Raw genomic sequence first — 18,556 nt, 5'->3', positions numbered from 1 at the left:
ATACAGAATATGTCATTGCCTTCCATCTTGGATTTTTCGTTGGGAATCGAAATTGAATTAATTAGAACATTTCATTATTAGGATTTCTAAAATTTAATTTGTGGATTATTTTTGGATATGATTCTTAAAACCATAAGTTCTTTTTTTTTACAGTATTTTCCCAGGGAAATAAATTATTTCTTATATTTTTCAAAGTTTGTTGTTTTCACTCTTTCTAGTATTATCATTTATTTGAGCCTGAACACTTAACAGAGATGATATCCCATTTCCCAGCATTCACAGGAGAAAGAGTGTGTGTGTGCCATGACTTGTCTCTGTGTGTTTAAGTAGTGCTTGAGACCATGAATAGGATCTTGCATGGCTGCTGCTCTCAACTTGTCTATGGAAGAGAGGGAGTGAATGACGACTCTTTGGTTACTGATGGACAGTAACCTGCTTTTGGCTACAAAGCCTGGTTGTGTCCGGAGGACCACTGAACCAATGAGGGAAGAGTGAGATCAAGCAAGCATGAAAATGCAGTTGTGAACCCACTGGTAGGCTGTCTGCAGGCAGTGGGGAAGGTCAATGCTTACAGTTTGTAGGGTTGAAAGAGGAGAAAATCTGTTTCTCCCCATCTCTGTACGATCTCTTCCTAAGCTGGTTTAGCTGTGGTCTCCTGACTTTTGAGTTGGGACCTATATTGGTGTAGATCTCAGAGAGGAATCCCCTGTCCCAGGGTCGCTGAACATATCTTCACACTGGTGGGGGTTGAGTGGGCCCAAACACCTATGCCGGGGGAAGCGGCATGCTGGAGGGGCAGTTCCTGAGCTGCCTGCCTCCAAACTTTGATTTGTCCTCAAAAAGCAAGAGAGACAAAACGGGATCATCTATAAATCAATGGTATAGTGCAGTTTAAGTGATGACTGCAGACATGTGACCCATCAGATTAGGTCTAAAAATTTGGCCCAAGCCATCAAGGTATTGGCCATAGTATGGTAGCTTCTCCATTCAGAACCCGAATGATCCTGGCAATTGTGTCACAGGCATGACTATTGCTGGATTGTTTGGTGAACTGAAGATTGCCAATTAGACCAGATCTAACATAAAAGATGTCACCACAATGTTCTGGACCAGCTTACACATGGCATGGAACATGTTCTTATCCACTGTGTAATACAATGGATCTGATGTGGATGGTTGCCAAATTCTTGTTGAGAGCTGGAGGATCTGTAATGAAGGCATTGGAGTGAGTATGATTCCAGCAAGAGGAGAATGTCACTGGAATGTGGCTTTCTGAGAAGAATACCTTAGAAATGCCCTTAGAGATCCCTGAGTCACCAATCTGACCCAAAAGCCCATCATTAATATCTCTGCCAATTGGGGAAGGACAGCATCTTATCCTCCTCCCCAAAATCAACCAATGCTGTGACTTTTGTATCCTGGGTAGTGGTAGGGAGTGGAGGATATTCCGAAATTTCCAACACCTGAAAGATTTCTTCAATGGAGTTTTGAAAGCTAAATTCAATCTGCTCCATAGTCAGAACTCAATAAGACTGATTTGCCAGCGTCTCACAATCACTGTGCGCTGGGTCCTCTTCCAGGTCAGCTTCTAGCTCTGCTCAAGTCCTGTCAGATGGCATTGATGACTCTGGCTGGTCATTTTTGGCAATGTCACTAGCTCTTTCTAGAAGGTAGGCAGTGAATAATCAAAAGTCTGATATAACCGGCACTGATGGCTGGTGTGAATGGTGTGTGGTTGGCCTGGATGCTGGCGGTATATAAGATGGTCCAACAATCAACGGTACTGGCCATCCCAAAGGCCTGGCCGCAGACAAATTTCTCATTAAAATCTCCAGTATAGTGGTAGTAGATGACGATGGCATGGATAGATGAATGGATCACTAAGATCCCCAGATGAACTATTTGGCAGGACAATTTTAATGAAAAGGTACCCATACTGGGATAGCTGGACTGCCAATGTCAGCTTGATGGCTGGTGATGTCAGGATGGCCAGTAAGCAGTATCAAGAGTTGGATACAATGGATCTGGCATGAACCCCATTTGCCCAGATTTAAAGGCCCAAAGGCCATGCTCAAACATGCTGGGCTGCCTAAAATTTGGGTAATACTCCCTCAATGAATCCAAATGAGGTGCAGGAACAAGTGATGGAAAAAGGGACAAAATTTGTCCAAATATAAAGAGTTGTGCTGTTGTCTCCTTTACCGGGCGTAACATTTGTTCAAACGCCGGCTGTACTCTTCCTGCATCATCTTCATCCCCTGTTGCTGAAGTAACTGCAGCCATAGGTTACACCAAAGAACTTTGGAAGGGGGGGACCCAACATCCCCCACAAGGCTTGCAATGGAAGTGGATATGGGATGAAGGCTGAGGACGTCGGAGCAGTTGATTTCGACCTTCTTTCTTTCCCCTTGGTTGCTTTTTGGAGCACTATGGCCCAGGTGTTCTCCGACTACATGCTGTATATATGGCAAGGTGATGCTGGAGTACATTTCATACAGACAATGCTGTATATATGGCAAGGTGATGCTGGAGTACATTTCATACAGACAATGCTGGGGTCATGAGTATCCTTCCTTGCCTGAAACTTTTTATACTTTAAACACCTGAATGACATTCCAATGAAACGAAACAAAAAACAAAAATTAAAGCTGAAACTAGTAAAGTATTTGAAACTAATGAGTTGATAAATCACTGTTGTAACTAACAGAGAAGTGAAAGTTTCATATCAGAAACCCATGGCCCTGTTATGAACATATGCACAATGCTTAGTTAATAATAAAACCAAAATTCTATCAAAATAGCATGAAAACGAATAAAGCAAGCATAAATTATCAAGCAGCACTTTAGAATTTCGCTAATAAAAGCTCTGTGATAAATGGAGTAATCGACAATTAAAGTCAGGTTAACTCATAATGATCTTGTATAAGGTCAATGACTGCATGGTGGGACAGGGGTCTTAAAAGATCAGGTCCTGAAAGGTGATAAAAGCACTCAGATTTGGTAGAAATTAAAAAATTAATGCATACAACCTGCAACAGATTGACAAATCCTCATATTAAATCCAAAAAAAACATTGGGTGGGCCTATGGGAACATTACAACAGCTGGATTGTCTGAGGATGATCTTTATGATGTGTGCTCTGTACAGCAGTGAAGCTAAAAACTAGTGACCCTGACAGTGCCAAGGGGAGGTAATGGGCTAGATTTACTACCCTTTGTCTATCTGAAATAGGATAAGATGGTTTTCATCTTTTAGTAGGACTGGACGAGGAGGGGGTAGCTGGCTAAAAATTCCAAAAGTGATGTGATTGGGGAACATACTGGAAGGAGAATAGTCTAAGTCTATGATAATGAACTCCAATTTTTGTACACAAACCATTTTTCTTCTCTTGGTAAGTGACCACGACATTTTGGACCCCAAAATCAATGTCTTCTTCCTTATCCCGCAAGCCACTGGCAATATTTGGTACTGCAGACTGTGGAGAATTCAAGTAATTGTGCAGAAACCAGTTTTCTTTTTTCAACTGTTGGCTTTATGACCCAAAAATTAATAAGGTTCTTTGTTACCCCAAGTGCAAGCTATCAACAAATTCTGGTAAATGGAGGAGGTGAAGCCCTGTTGGTTACTGTACATAAACCTTCCTGATCCCAAGCTATCCATAAAGTTTGGTGGAGGCACATGCTGTAGAAATGAAGCTGTCATGTGGAATACAGACATGCCAACTCTCCCGATTTAATAGAGATGCTCCTGACTGTGTGCAGAAAACCCAACAGTCCTTTGTGGGAGTAAAATTCTCCCAATTTAAAAAACGTTCCGAATCAACAGGTAGTAACAGGGAAATTAAATTATATACAAATTTAAACACCTCAGTTTTTGTCATATTTCTGGGTCTTTCAGAGTCAACAGGAAGTAACAGGTTTTTTTTCTCCATTTTTTCCAGGTTGATCTGTGTTAAGAGTAACTAACAGGACATCTATTATACAGATCAAGTAAAATATCTCTGTTTTTTCAAATTTTCCAAGTTGACCAGTGAAAGAAAAAATTATGTCAATAATAGATTATGATATTCTGGGACAAGATTGTCAGATAATACCACTTTACAAACCCAGTCTCATACTTTAAATGACCAACAGTCCCACTTTCATGGCCATAAAAGTTGGCAAGTCTGGGGATAGGAAAAGCTAATGTATAGATGGACAGACTTTTCAGAGCATAATAAGCTCCAACAAAATGGTAGACATATAAAACAGTGGGCAAATCAACAAGAGCATTTTTTGTTAAATAAATATGACAAGTTAAGGTGGTCACTAATGTCAAAATAGGATATTAAGTAGTTTACCTCACATCCCGCATGAAGGAAGTCAGCAATTTTTGACATTGGTACAAAATAGGCTACATGGGGCTTTCCAGTTGTTGCAGTTCCCCAATATACCTTTAAATCACGTTGCTTCAGTATCTCAAGAAGACGGTCTTCACCGATGATCTCCTGAAATAAAGCGTAGTTAAAACTTGATGAAGACAGAATTTAACTATTTTCATAACATATTACAATAAACAATAAATCATGAAAAGGATATTCCATCCCATTTGATAAGGTATTAAACAAAATGCACAAAAAGTGCAATACAGTCCCAAAAGTTGCCAGCAAAATTAAACCTTTGTCCAAGATTGGTAGAAGGTTTAGAACCAGAAAGTGTTCACTGCTCATTGTTGTCACATATCCACAACACCTTTTATAGTGGAGTACAATATAAATTAAATTATTCTATTCCTTTGTGTTTGAATGATAAACAAAACGAATTATTATATTAGATACATCACTACATTTCATATCACATTGACAGAGATCTCCTAGTGTCCCAGTAAGTAGAGAATGGCACTGCATCAGAGAACTTATTTCTGGAGTTCAATTTTCACCCCACCTATATTTAATTCTTAATACTGACTATATCCAACCATCTTTTCTTTCCAGTACCACGTCCCTTCCAGATCTGCATATTCTTTCTGTACTGCATTACTTAAAATATACAGTACATGAAATGTTTAATATATGTCGATATTGTACCCAAACAATGACATAAAGAAACAATTGCTGATGCAGGTGATTGAACCCATCCCCCAATCTGTAGACTTGGAGACTAAGGCAAAAAGTCACTTTTTTCTTGTTAAAGTTCATAATGTTTAAATTGCCCTGTATCACCCATCATTAAGTCTCAGTATTTAAGAATGCTCTCAAATACGAGCAAGTTGATAAATCCACTACCATCTGGGACTTAATTAGGTCAATCCCCAACTACAACGCTGATGATTTATTTCATCACAGGTATTAAATGGGCACTTCAATCAGGAAATACATATTCAAATTATAACATAAATTCATTCTGTCTGTTTGCAAATGAGATTAAAAAATAATGACAGCTACTCCTGCCATACAGCCACAAGACTATGTTGTTTTCATTGCAGAAGGTTAAAGTCAGGAAAGTCTCATTAAAAAAAATGGTGCATACTAACCCTGGATGAAATATAATATCCCTTAACAAAGTTACACTGCAAAAAATGTATGATGGGCAATCTGGGTTCATAAGTAATTAGTTTTTGTGATGGTAATATGGATGTGTCATAATTGTAGAAAACACTCACTCCATATCAATCAAATCAGTGGCTACCGACTCTGTGAACTTAATGGATTTAAATATAATGATCTCAGTTCATTTAAGGTGAAAAACCATTGTATTGGGGGCCTTAAGTCAATTATCCCTAGCTCTGCTTAACTAGGAAACAATCACACAGATATATTTAACCAACAATGCATTACCAAAGGAACATGAGCACAGGATAGTTTATCAATATTAATGCTGTACAAGTGACTGCTAATTAGAGGTAACCAATGAAATACGGAGAAAAGAAATGGTACTGCTCAACACTCATAGATCACAAGCTTTTCATACAGTTAAGCAAATGATCTCCATAATGTGGAAGGATTTATAGACATTGCCAAGCACGGAAATTAGTATTAACAATTTACCAGTGCCTTTCAAGAAAATGAAAAAAAAAAAAAAATAAGAAATGAATTTCATCAGTGAGCACATAGATTATTTCAGGCAAAAATATATAGAACTTCTTTCTTTTGGACTGGCTGAATTGAAAACTCATTTATAATAATGGGGGGGGGGGGCCTGATGTAGATTTAGTGGGGCCCCAGTCAATGAGCTTTTGGATTTTCTGAACTCTGATCATATAAGACAATTTGTGTTAATTACTTTATTTCAAACACAGGTCCAAGGCACATGACCTTTAAAAAATCACAAACCCTGACTTCAATTTCACTAGCCATGACACTAATTCCATTCACAACAATATCACAATTTCTGCATTATCATAAGGGCAATGAGAAATGAAAAGAAATATTTTGTAATTGAAAAAAAGAGAAAAGCTTTCAGGGAAAAATGCATGGCACTACATGTATCTAAAACAGCTGATGCAAGAAAAAATTACCTGGTGCAGAAAAATTAAAGCATAATGCAGTGCCATCACAAACTGATCTGGGGAAAGAACTATTCTAATTTTGATACAGTTTAAATGGATCAAAAGTAGTAACAGAAAAATCTCTCAGCATCAGTTTAAATTCATCTCCATGAAGTTGGAAAGTTATTCTAAAAAACAAAGAATGTAGCCTCAATTTCGATAACCAAACTGTACATAATTATACACTGGAATATTTGAACTGTATGGGGATATAATATGTTAGTTTAAATTTATCATGTGATGGGTCATGATTTTCCTATTTCAACACGTCATGGATTTTAGATAAAGATCATATGAATATATCAAAATATTACAACAAAATGATAGAACACCGATGGATGCATTTCTCAAATTAGGAATACTTCTCTTTCATTATGTCAGCATACACTATACTCCGGTACTGGCTCAACTTTTGAGGCACTCTGTGGCAGTCGGTTTTTTGCTTGATATTTCTTGACAATACAGTACACTCATTATGTCCCATTTTATAATGCTTGATACTAATGCCCAGTAATACAGTCCAATAGGAATGTTCTAAATTAAAAAAATAGTGTTGCATGTCCCAACAAACTTAATCAGTGACAGTACTGCATTATATATTCAGCTGAAGAAAATGTACAATTATTTTGACAGTTACATTTTGTTCTGTTATGCTAAAAACAACTGTATAATAACATTTTTACAGAACTTTTTATATTGGGATCAATTGGCTGAATGTATGGTCATGAAGCTGACATTAAATAAAGTCTTCATTTGTAAGAATTTAAAGCACTCTGTGCCCTTTTGGGAATTGGTGATCTGTTCTTTCCAGTACAGTTGTATCTGGGTGGAACACTTCACTTGCTTATGGTTATCTATCAGAATGAGATATCAGAGTGGTTTTAATGTTATAATGAGTTTCATTTTTTTGGCTGAATTCCTACCTATCATTTCAAAGGATTTGTTCAATCATTCCTTTGTTACAACATTTATTTGGTTATACAGTTTGATTTCTTTGGTATGCCTGAGAAAATGAACTCAATTATAACTTTCTTACCATCTGACATGCCAGTTAAACAATGGTGGTCAGTACTGAAGAAATCTGATAGCCTGATGTCCCAAGCCCCTCTAATTTCAGATTGGGGCCCTCATATACTCTAAATTATGTGCCCACTGGGCTTTTTAAAAGAAATTTTTATTTGCCTCAGAAAACTTTGATGAACAGCAGGGTTTTATTTTCAAGTTGTTTCAAGAATACATGTAGTAAATTATTAACTCATTCGGCCCTGGTGGTTTTTGCAGTTTTTGCCTGAAATACGAGTAGGAAAGACATTTTGGGGGCTATTTCTGAATACACCAGCTTTCAAAATATTTTCCACGAGACAAATGCATAGTTGTATTAAAAACACCATTTTCCATTGGTTATTTTGCTAGTGCATGAGCAGAAGGGAGAAGGGTAAAAGTTGGAATTCTATTTTTTTTTTTTTGCCTTATGGCCCTATCATTTTCGTATGGAGACCACTCTTTATTCCAAATGCCCACCTTATCCTAGTTTTTGCAAAGGTTCACCTGTCTGTGTGCAGTTCAGACCGGTCTGCTTTAGATCTGAGGCCAAAAGGTGTAATATCCAAACACAAAATCACATTCCAACCACGAGCGAAGTTTGGGTGGAAAAAAACGGATCCAAAAACTAGGTTTTTCCCTCTGTATTTTGTAGTGTAACTAGAACATCCAGATTATTTGGTATCATTGTAGAGCTATATCTGTCTGCTTTTTTGTAATGGTGGCACTCTACAGTTTTGTATGTTGAATATGGTTACAATTTTAAAGAAAAAGAATTTCCCAGGATTTCTTCACTGGTTATACTGGCTATATAATAAAGACTTTGTATATCTTAGGTGTTGTTAAAAGAACTTTTAATTCCCTTAATTTTGATATATGATTGATAGGTGTAATTTAGGTTCTAGAGTATACAGCTTGGACTCACTTAAGATGTGCTCATAAAAAAACTGCTAGCTCCACCTGGTCATTTTCACTTCCTGGACTTCAGAGGTAAATTGTAGAAAAAAGAGCCGATAATGTTTTTTTTACTTTTCAGATATTTTGTAATTGGTTCATTGCACTTTCAGTAGCTGCTATTGTCTACTTCAGCAAAATTTGTTTTCCCTATTTTAATAACTGCTAAAGTTAGTGTACTTTTGATTAATTTTGGTTAATTTGTCAAGCACATGGGAGCATCCATTTTGTTATACCATGTGCTTAGATCATGTACAATTTCCACAAGTACAGTATCCAAAGAAATGTAAGCCACATTACATAAAAGTAGCATAGAGGTATGCCAACATTCTCTTTACTGTGCATGTTACAAATGCAAACAACTTCACCTTATCTACGCCACTCTCTCAAAAGTACATAATATCTGGTGAGCACCCCCAATACCACCCACTTTGGTGTATCTTATATGACCTTGATGCAGCAGAGCTCGGAAATAGGATACAGCCTCATCAAGCCTACAGGAGGGATTGGGGCCGAATGAATTAATATGTATCCCAATGCATTAGGACCACATATTTAGCAAATTTCTATCGAAAGCTATAACTTTGTGTACAAAGTGAAACATGTGATCTATGAATGGGGAACATACTGGCTGGGTTAACTATAATTAGTGCTCTCTTGGCTTTACCATACACATGATTCTACTGACAATAGGTAAAAAATACAGCTTTAAATGGCTGTCTACTACACATACCATTATACAGTTGAAATCTACTACTCTGAAAATTAACAGATTTCATTTTCAAAATTGAAAGAAAAACCAACACATTTTAACACGTTCTATCCCTTCATTACAGAAACCAGACAGAACCAGTCTCCTGGGTACAGACGTATTCCAGCAGCTGTTGCAATGATGCAGGCTGAGTAAAGGGATTAACACTAACATGTGTACACATCAAGCTGTAAATTGATTAGCTTATTGTTGTAATCTGGAGAGTTTAAGCCAAATATGCGATATTTTTGAGGTGTTGAAATAATAAAGGGATCAAATGTAGCCCATGATAGCTTTTTGAGTCTTTGATTAAAAATCAACCATTCTTTGGCAGAGGTGAGATAAAATAGATAGACCGATCAAAAAATGATTTGGCAGAAAGAATCAAGTCTGTAACTTGATTTTTGTCTAGTTTCATTGCTATTCACTGTTCAAGATCTTTCAATTTAAAGTTTCATTAATAATAAGTGATCTGTCCCATGCTCACTTGCACACTGTTGATACAATGTTATTTATATTTGATTTAATTTAACTGTTCGCTTGTTAGTTTTGTTTTTATTCCATTACATGCTATATTAATATAATTTAATTACTGGATTTGACCAGAAATTCATTTCAGTTTTTCATTACAATAGAACTTAGTATCTAATGCTGACCTAGTTTCTGACCTTGATTCATGAGTTGAAGTAAACAACATTTAAAAAAATAAATGATTCTTGCTTAAAGTAGATTTATAGAGTGAAATCAAGGCTGTACTTTAAGTATGTGACAAACAGCATGTAGCAATTATTTAGAAACTCTGGTTTTACCAGAAGGTTGACCCTCATTCGGGCATCTGTTTTGCACAGTAGCTAGATTTAATATTGATGTACTGAGAAATAATTTTATTCTTGCTTTAACCCTGGAGACATTCATGTGTTTATTTTGTTGTGACCAGTTTGAGTTTAATTTTAAATTTTAAATTATTTGGATTCTAAGAGATTATTTTTCCCTGGAAATACTTGTGCTCTAAATTAACACTTGGACAAAGACAGTTATCGAAATTTACAGACTTCAAACACTGGAATATTATTTTCTGTAACTCAACAAAGAACTGCTGACACATCAATACTACAATGACCACAGCATACATCATCACCTTCCATTTTGGATTTCATTGGGATTCAAACTCAATTTCATTAAAACATTTTATTACTAGGACTTCTATTTGTCAATTCTTTGATTATTCTTGTATTATTTTTGGATTTGATTCTTAAAACCATAAGCTCTTTATCTCATTTTTACCTTGTTTTTCTAGGGAAATAAATTATTTGCTAAAATTTACAAAGCTTGTTGTCTTCACTTTTTTCTTGTTACTGTTTAAAAGCGCCTAAGCACGTAACAACATTTACATGTTGATCCTTTCAACAGATGGTAAACTTCATGATTTATCCATTTTTCTGATGATAACATGCATTAATACAATGTTGCTTTAGAAAATTGAATTACCATCATTTATGATGTTTGAGAGCAATTACACCAGTATATATTGTTTACCATGTCTATATTCAATGCCACTGACATGGATTAAGTACATAAATATTTTAAAAAATAAAAGAATTTGGGTATAAAGTTTCTCAAGCATCACATTCTCAAATCCCAGTCCATTCCGAAATGTTACAAACAATCTTTACTGTATACTGTCATTTGCATTAAGTCTTCTGAAAAATCATTTAAAAAATGTTAAAACATCATTAATTCACTGCAGAAAGCAACTTTAAAAAAAAAAAAAAAGAAATTAATTATGGAAGAGGAATTCCAAAATTATACAATTAATTTTTGTTTAGTATAGAATAAATTAAAATTATATTTATGAATAACACAAATAATGATACTTGAACTTTCTGACTACTACCTGCAGATTTCTTTTGATTAAGCGGAGTTTCTCTTCAGCCATGATGACTTTCTTCAGTTTCTCTTCCTGTAATGTAGTCAACCATTAATTAGTCAGCAATATATACACTGTATATACACATGCACCTTTAATATATAACTCTCTCTCAAAGGAACTCTAATGTAAATGATTTGCAATGAAAACATCTCTGATATTCTTCAGAAATGTTAACTTAACAAATTTAGCAACAAAGCTATTTTCATATGTTTAGGGTAACACATTAGCTGAAAGTGCACTATAAACATTTTTTCACGGCTCTGACTTTGAATCTGATATCATAGGCCAAAGGTCACTGAACTTATCTCTGACAATATAACCACACACAAAGTTTGATTAAATCTACATTTATTGTATTTTTGGGTACAGGGTTGGGGAGCAGGGGTAAACTCAATAGTTACTGATGTTGTATCACTGAGGGCATCTATCCACAAACTGGGGTTAATAATAAAAATCCATTCATACTTGCTTCTGTTGTCATGGTTACAAATCAGGAAAGCTAAATAACTATAGTATTTGCCAACCCTCACACCAGCTTGTACTCCACACTAACAATTTTAAAAATCAAAATCAAAGTTATAAAAGATGCACAAACTTTAGCCATTTCATCAATTTAGAATTTCTACCCTGACTGTTGCTAGGGGTCTCCTAACACATGCTGTTGGTACGATATGTAGTCATGACGATATGGTCTTAAAACAAGTAACAAGAAAGGCCAACAACAAAGTCCTGTATAACTGAAAATATAATTAATCTCCCAATAATATAAAATAAAAGAATTAAAAATAACTTACAGTATGGAGAATGAATCCTAAAATCTTAAATGTTCTATCAATTCTAAACGATTCAAGTAATCTGAATGAGTTCATAAGGTATTTCAAATGAGAGTAATGTACTAATGTATCAATAGTACAAAAGAATTCACAATGATAGATTCTCAAAATGTCTTTAAATGAAGTCAAAGTACATGTATTTCCAATACAGCCATAAATCCAAATGTATCTGAAAGGTTCAAGCATTTTAACTACAAATATTAATTAAAATAAATACATTCCTCTCAATGAATAACTTCCAAGAATGGTGTTTACTATTGTATTGCAATAATTCTTTAATACTGATTACCAAGTCTTACTAAAAAATAAGGACCGTTCAATGACTCATTTACACTGCAAAGTTAACTGGTAAACAAGGGTCATGTGGATTCAACAAGCTAATCAAGCATTAGGTCTGTCTAACCTTTCTGAAAAGCCACAACCTCCATTCACATCACATGATGTTTACTTGAATTACAGTACATCTCAAATTTGAAACTAATGAATGGATCAATGCATATGATATATGACTCCTCTTAAAGCACAAACCCATTCTTAAAGACTGTTATTTAAAATATTATGTATATTTGATTTAATTTATATTTGATTTAATTTAATTGTCTGTAAGTTTTAATTTTTTTTATTACATATTAATGTAATGTAATTCTGTTTACGGAATTTGATATTTTTCAGAAATTAGTTTGTTGTTGTTGTGGGGTTTAACGCCATTTCTCAGCACAAGATAGGCTATACATGGCGGCCAGTATTAATGGTGGAGGAAGAACGCGGAAAACCCCCGGAAAGAACCACTGACCCACGAGAAGCTACTGGCAAGCTTTCTCACATACTCACATAGGCCAAACCCACGACTTGAACCCATGCAGACAGAGGTGAGATGGCAGTGATACGTAACAGTGAGCACTGTAGACCACTCGGGGCCCTGAAATTAGTTTGACCTGACTGTTTAGTCGAAAACACCAAAAAAAAAAAACTCTGTATCTTTTTGCTGACCTAGTTCCTGACCTTGATTGAAAATCAAGTAAACAACATTTTTATAAAAAAATCATTCTTAATGTGTGATTGATCATAGTGAAATCGAGGCTGACAGGGACTAGATGACTTTAGACGTAAATAGCTTCTACAAGTTCTATAAATTCTGGTTTTACCAGAGGGTTGACCCTGATCCAGGCATCTGTTTTGTGCAGTATTCAGGTTTTATCCCGATGTCTATAGAGAATTTAGTCAGTTAGGCATTTAAACACTTGATATCAAGGTGTTAATTTTGTTGCGACCGGTTTGGAGTTAACATTGTAACTTTTATTCAAATTATTTGGATTCTAAAAGATTAATTCATTTTTCTGTAAATATTTTAGTACTCACACAGAAATCTTGGACAAAGACATTTACTGAAATTTTATTTGGAAATTCAAACACCGGAATACTATATTCTGTAGTACAATAAAGAACTGTAGACACATCAGTCTTATACAGGCTAAAGTATTTAGCAAATAATATCTTTCCCAGGAAAAACAATGCAAAAATTTAAAAAAAGGTGTGGGGAATCTTCTTTACAGTGGTGTACGTTATGAGCGACTGAATACAAAGATAGTATCGGAAAATTAGAGAACCACTGAGGGGTCAAATTGTGACTGGCTAGAGTTAGTTACCTTGTGTTAATTGGTGAGTGTACACATGATTAGTTTACCCTGGAATCAAGTGCCTGTGATGCCTGAACTAAATATCCATACCAAATTTATTAAGCTATGCAAAGCTTAGCTTAAAATATCAGTGTTTATTCTTAAATAGGTCACGAGAGCAAGGAGACAAGTTAGCCCTACAATGCAAGACACAGCACATGTTTGGTTCTGTTTTAGTGCTATGTCTTACCATCCAAATAACGACCTTGTATAGCGTGTTCCGATGTTGTTGACATCGGAACGAGAAGTCAAAATTTCAGGAATATCTCACACATTTGGCAGCATATATCGACACTCTTCCACTAATTTATGTGCAATTAATATACTTACTGTCCTGTCTTTATCTTGGCGGAATGAAAATATAACACTAGCAAATGGACGCATTTTCATGTTCCATTGACATACATCTGAATTTGTTGTAATGGGATGGTAGTCAAGGAATACCGAAGTATGTTTAACTCATTTGGCCCCCATCCCGTCTGTAGACATGATCTGGTTTCTGCATTCATTGGCCAATCCCGCCTGTAGTCATGGATTGTTTACTGCATTCAGTGGCTGATCTCATCTCCAGGTGTGATGAATGTGTGTTAGATACAACATCTCTGATTGGTTAGAAATGGGTTTTTTCCAAGAGCTAAACAACTAATAAACCAATCAGAAATGATTTTACTTTCATTTGTGGAAATTTGAATTGTTTAGAAGCCAAGGGTTACTGTTTGAGAGAAGTTTAACTATACGTGTTCTATTCAAGAAAAATCATAAATGATGATGGACGTAAGAGTGATTTTTTATGAGAGCAAAAATTAGGAGTTTCTTGGGTTTGATCTAAAAAATATTGAGCAAGCTGAGGAAAGATTTCTGTTCGGTAGTTGGATATTTTGCGAGATTTAGATTCGGACAACAAAGTTTCTAAGACTGAATCATCAGAAGATGAGGATGCTGACAGCGATGATGATAGAGTTCTTGCGGATAAACATTGCACATAATTTTGGAAAATGTGTATAAATAAGTTGCGAAAGACTTGGACAAATAGGGAAAAAAATAATCACTGTGTAGACAAATTCATTTGGAATAAAGAAATTAAGGTAAGAGTGAATGTATGTGCACGATGTTTTCAAAATTTTTCAAACAGGTAAAAATTCTGGGGCACAAGCAGCTAGACACAGCTTAGTGCTTCTGGGGCATAGCAGCAGAAGATACTGAGTGGTGGATATGTTTCTTAAACGAAACAAAACATTGCCATCCAGTTCCAATAGGCATAATATGTTTTTATTCATTTCATTAAAGAATAATATTTCAACTTAACCTGACTTAGGCATTCCAGGTGTTCATCGCTTTCCAGTCAACTGAAATGTAGGCCAAGGAAACTTGAAAACAGGTCCATTTCTTCTGTGAGAAATTGAATTTATTAGAGAAAAGATATCAGAGTAAGTAAAATCTGACTACAACATTATGACTTTACTTTGTAGAAAAGCGCCATTATTTTAGTTGTCAGTTGTGAAATATTCCTGAAAATTTGACTTTCGTTATGATTTTAGTCGAGATCAAAAGACACAACACGGCGCTGTTAGTTAGGCATGTGTGTGAGTGTGATTTGGATTTTTAACGTAGCTTTAAAATAAATTCAGTCATATCGCTACGATGTCTGCAGTGTGACAGTGTATAGTGATGTTTAGCACTGACATGTAGCATAATGTCCCACCCAGTCACATTATCCTGACACCAGGCCGACCAGTCCTAACACTAACCTCTTAATGCTGAGAGCCAAGCGAGGCAGCTGTTAGTACCATTTCTGTAAGTCTTTGGTATGACTCGACCGGGGATCGAACCCACGACCTACCGCATCCAAGGCAGACGCTCTAAACACAGGCCACCTTAGCGGTCTGTTAGTTAGGCTGTAAGACCCTGACGCCCAAAACATACATATGAGCGTCAAGGTCTTACATGTAGGACTAGGAGACAAGTGTCCTCCCTTGTAGTTATTATATAGTACATGTATGACAGGTCAATTGTAAGCAACGATACTAGCCCCTGTGGTTTGTCATATAACATATGTCGAAGAGTTGTCAAGAAGATACTGTTCATTCTAAATACTTCATACCGTGATTTTTTAAATAGTTTTAACTTTTTTTTACGTCTAATGCCATATAATCAGATAAAGAATTACATTGTTTTATTTTACTTACCACAGATATACCTACAACAGATTTAAATATTTCAATAAGCTTTCATCATCATCCAATTAACCGGAAACATGCGTTTACCGGAAACCCAACTATGTCGTAAAATATGGAGGCTAACAATAATATCATCAAAATTGACAGAACTAGGTCTTTGAAGACATCAACACTTTTAAATTATTTTCAATAGTTATAACCTCCAATTGAGATCTGTTTACACACGTTTTGTTTCTGTTGTTCTCATTCTCACTTTTGTGGTCAATAAAACAGCACCGTCTGTAATGGAACAAAAGACGAGTCCAACTGCAACTAGACCGCCAGTCAAACAAAAAAAAAAAAAAAAGGTGGAGAACAACTTGCTGGTCTAAACTGCAACCTACTGCACAGACCCAGAACTGCTGTCGTTTAATGCAACGGCAAATCTGGATATGTGGAGTTTGTTAACAGTAATCAGTAAAACAAGCAGTATCGACACAGATCTGCAGGCGCGCTATGTTACAGCAAAGCACGATCTTTGTGTTGTTTACAGTTTGATTAAACCTATAAATGAGTACAAACGGTAAGTGTTCGGTTCTAGTACTAGCATATGAAGTTATCTTCATTTTGTACGAAATAAGCTGTAACACCTTCATTTATCTAATATTTAAATATACCGATAACTGTTATATTATGTATGTGTGTTTATCAAATTAATTTTCGTGTTCCTTAGCACAGTATTATACGGTAGCTTAAAAGATCTCCAAAAAAAAAAAAAATCCAACTGGTCAATTCTGAATTGCCATGACTTCGCTCAAGACCAATTTCAGATTGCTGTATTTGCTCTAGGAAAGCTAACCAGAACAATGAGAAAAAAGAACTTATTGCGAATTAAATCCAAAAATAATCCAAGAATTAAAGAAACGAGTCTAAAGTAGTTAAAGGCGGTTATTTAGCGTCTATGGAAAATACATTACAGAACCCGTTGGACACGTTTAGCGTCAAGACTTTTCAGATCACACTGGGCACATTTAGGGTCAAGTGAATTGAACACGGGGACAATTGGGTCTGTCTAGCGACAAGGGGAAGTGGGTTGTTGTATAGGGACAATAGTAATGGAACAGGTGAGGTGACGTCACTGCACTGCGAATTGGTAACAATGTTGCAAGAGGCTAACCTCAGTCGGGCCAAACAGCAATCAGTGACAGGGGGTAGAGGGTAAGTTCAGCTAGTTAAGGGGTGGCGGGTAAGTTCAGCTAGTTCATAAATTATACCAATAAACAGCACCAGAAGAGGCGGGACACATAACTGCTTTATAGACAGTGACATAGACACATATAACAGATACAACATATAGACATAGATTGATGAACATCAGTTTATGACACAAACAACTATACAACCGGCTAAAAAAAATAGAAAAGAAAGTAAATCTTTTCGAGGCATATGAGTGGCCCTGAAATGGGCCTTTGGTTTTCTTGTTCTTCTTATCATTTCTTCTATTCCTCCACCAGCTTATTATTTTCTGTCCTACACTTTTTGTCTTCTTCTCATTTTTTCCTCTTGTTTTTCATTCTTCTCTTTCTCCTTCCTTTCATTTTCTTCTTCCTTTTCTATTTTGTTATTCCGCTCATTCATGCTCTGTATGTCCTATTCATTCTCCTTCTCCTCATTTTCTTCTTTAATCAGCTGTCTCAGTTGCTCCTTAGCCTCTTTTTAAATTGTTTAATTCCATTTTTAAAATGTGCGGACTATAGGCCCCATTTTCAATTCTCACTAGTAATACTTCCACCATGCCAATGGTATCCACCACTTCCGGTAGTTTCAACATTTTATTCAAATGGTCATCTTTGGTTATTCCGTAGAATGGCGCGAATCAATCAATCAATTAAAGGATATAAGTCGCCTACGCAACTAATGCTTTCGCGACTGGTTAAGTATCGAAGGTCGAGATTTTCAGTTGATCGGGACTGTAGGAATGGAGCCACTACAGTCCCCCTTTTATGTGTGAATGTTGCACTTTTTTAAATACATGAACATGTCCGGCTGAGGTAAAGAGGCAAGGGACCCGCGGGACGCGAAGCGCCACAGGAAAGCTGTACGCCCAGAAACAGAAAAGCGCGTAAGACCAAATCAAGTCCAGTTGTACTTGTGGACAGTAATCTATTCCATTGGTGTGTAAGCCAGTCGTGTAATTTTTCTAATTCTTTTGAGTTGTGTAATTCCATTCCTATCTTTAATTAAAGTTGGAATTTGGTGTACATGTTGTACTTTTGATTTTCCGAAATGTTGCCAATCAGCTGGGTGTCAGGCACCCTATACATGTTTGGGTCACGCTGTGTTTACTTTCGGTTTTCACTTTTGATGCTGATATACAAAGGATCGAGTTAGGGTTGTGGGGATAGCTTTTGTCAAAAGAGGTCTTCAATAGCCAAAAGAAGAACCTCATATAAATTGGCAATTTGTAAGTCGATGTCCGTTTTCTTCTTTACCCTTCTTGATTCTGTGTTACCCTCTTTCTTTCTTCTTCGTGCTGTTGTAGTGCTTGGCTGTTTTGCTAGAGTTTGCTGTTCTGCTTCGTCTCGACTTCCATTGCCTTAGATCTTGATGTTTGCGACTGGTCTTTTATCGCCACGATTATTTGTTTAGTAGCTATCTTGAATTTGGAAGGTATATCGTGCCCCTTTTTG

General features: G+C 36.1%; 1 protein-coding gene across 6 annotated transcripts in view; it reads right to left on the bottom strand.

Moving 5' to 3' along the window:
- LOC149786893 (tyrosine--tRNA ligase, cytoplasmic-like) overlaps positions 1 to 16,200 on the bottom strand; it is a 94,815-nt gene extending 78,615 nt beyond the window's left edge. The window contains exons 1-4 of one of the 6 annotated variants that reach the window (XM_089977419.1): positions 15,897 to 15,936; positions 15,017 to 15,056; positions 11,166 to 11,231; positions 4,340 to 4,486 (exon numbers count right to left, since the gene is read on the bottom strand). In XM_089977419.1, the coding sequence (XP_089833545.1) occupies positions 4,340 to 4,486; positions 11,166 to 11,207 (189 nt within the window). In that variant the 5' untranslated portion in view covers positions 11,208 to 11,231; positions 15,017 to 15,056; positions 15,897 to 15,936. The other 5 variants (XM_089977423.1, XM_089977424.1, XM_089977421.1 and 2 more) reach the window with 5 other exon arrangements.
- Between the last annotated feature and the right edge of the window lie 2,356 nt (positions 16,201 to 18,556).

Source organism: Sinohyriopsis cumingii, chromosome 12 (assembly GCF_028554795.1).
Source record: "Sinohyriopsis cumingii isolate HCF-2022 chromosome 12, ASM2855479v2, whole genome shotgun sequence".
Taxonomy (NCBI): Eukaryota; Metazoa; Mollusca; class Bivalvia; order Unionida; family Unionidae; genus Sinohyriopsis; species Sinohyriopsis cumingii.
Note: the sequence above shows the minus strand (reverse complement) of the source record. Positions and strands in the feature narration are given on the sequence as shown.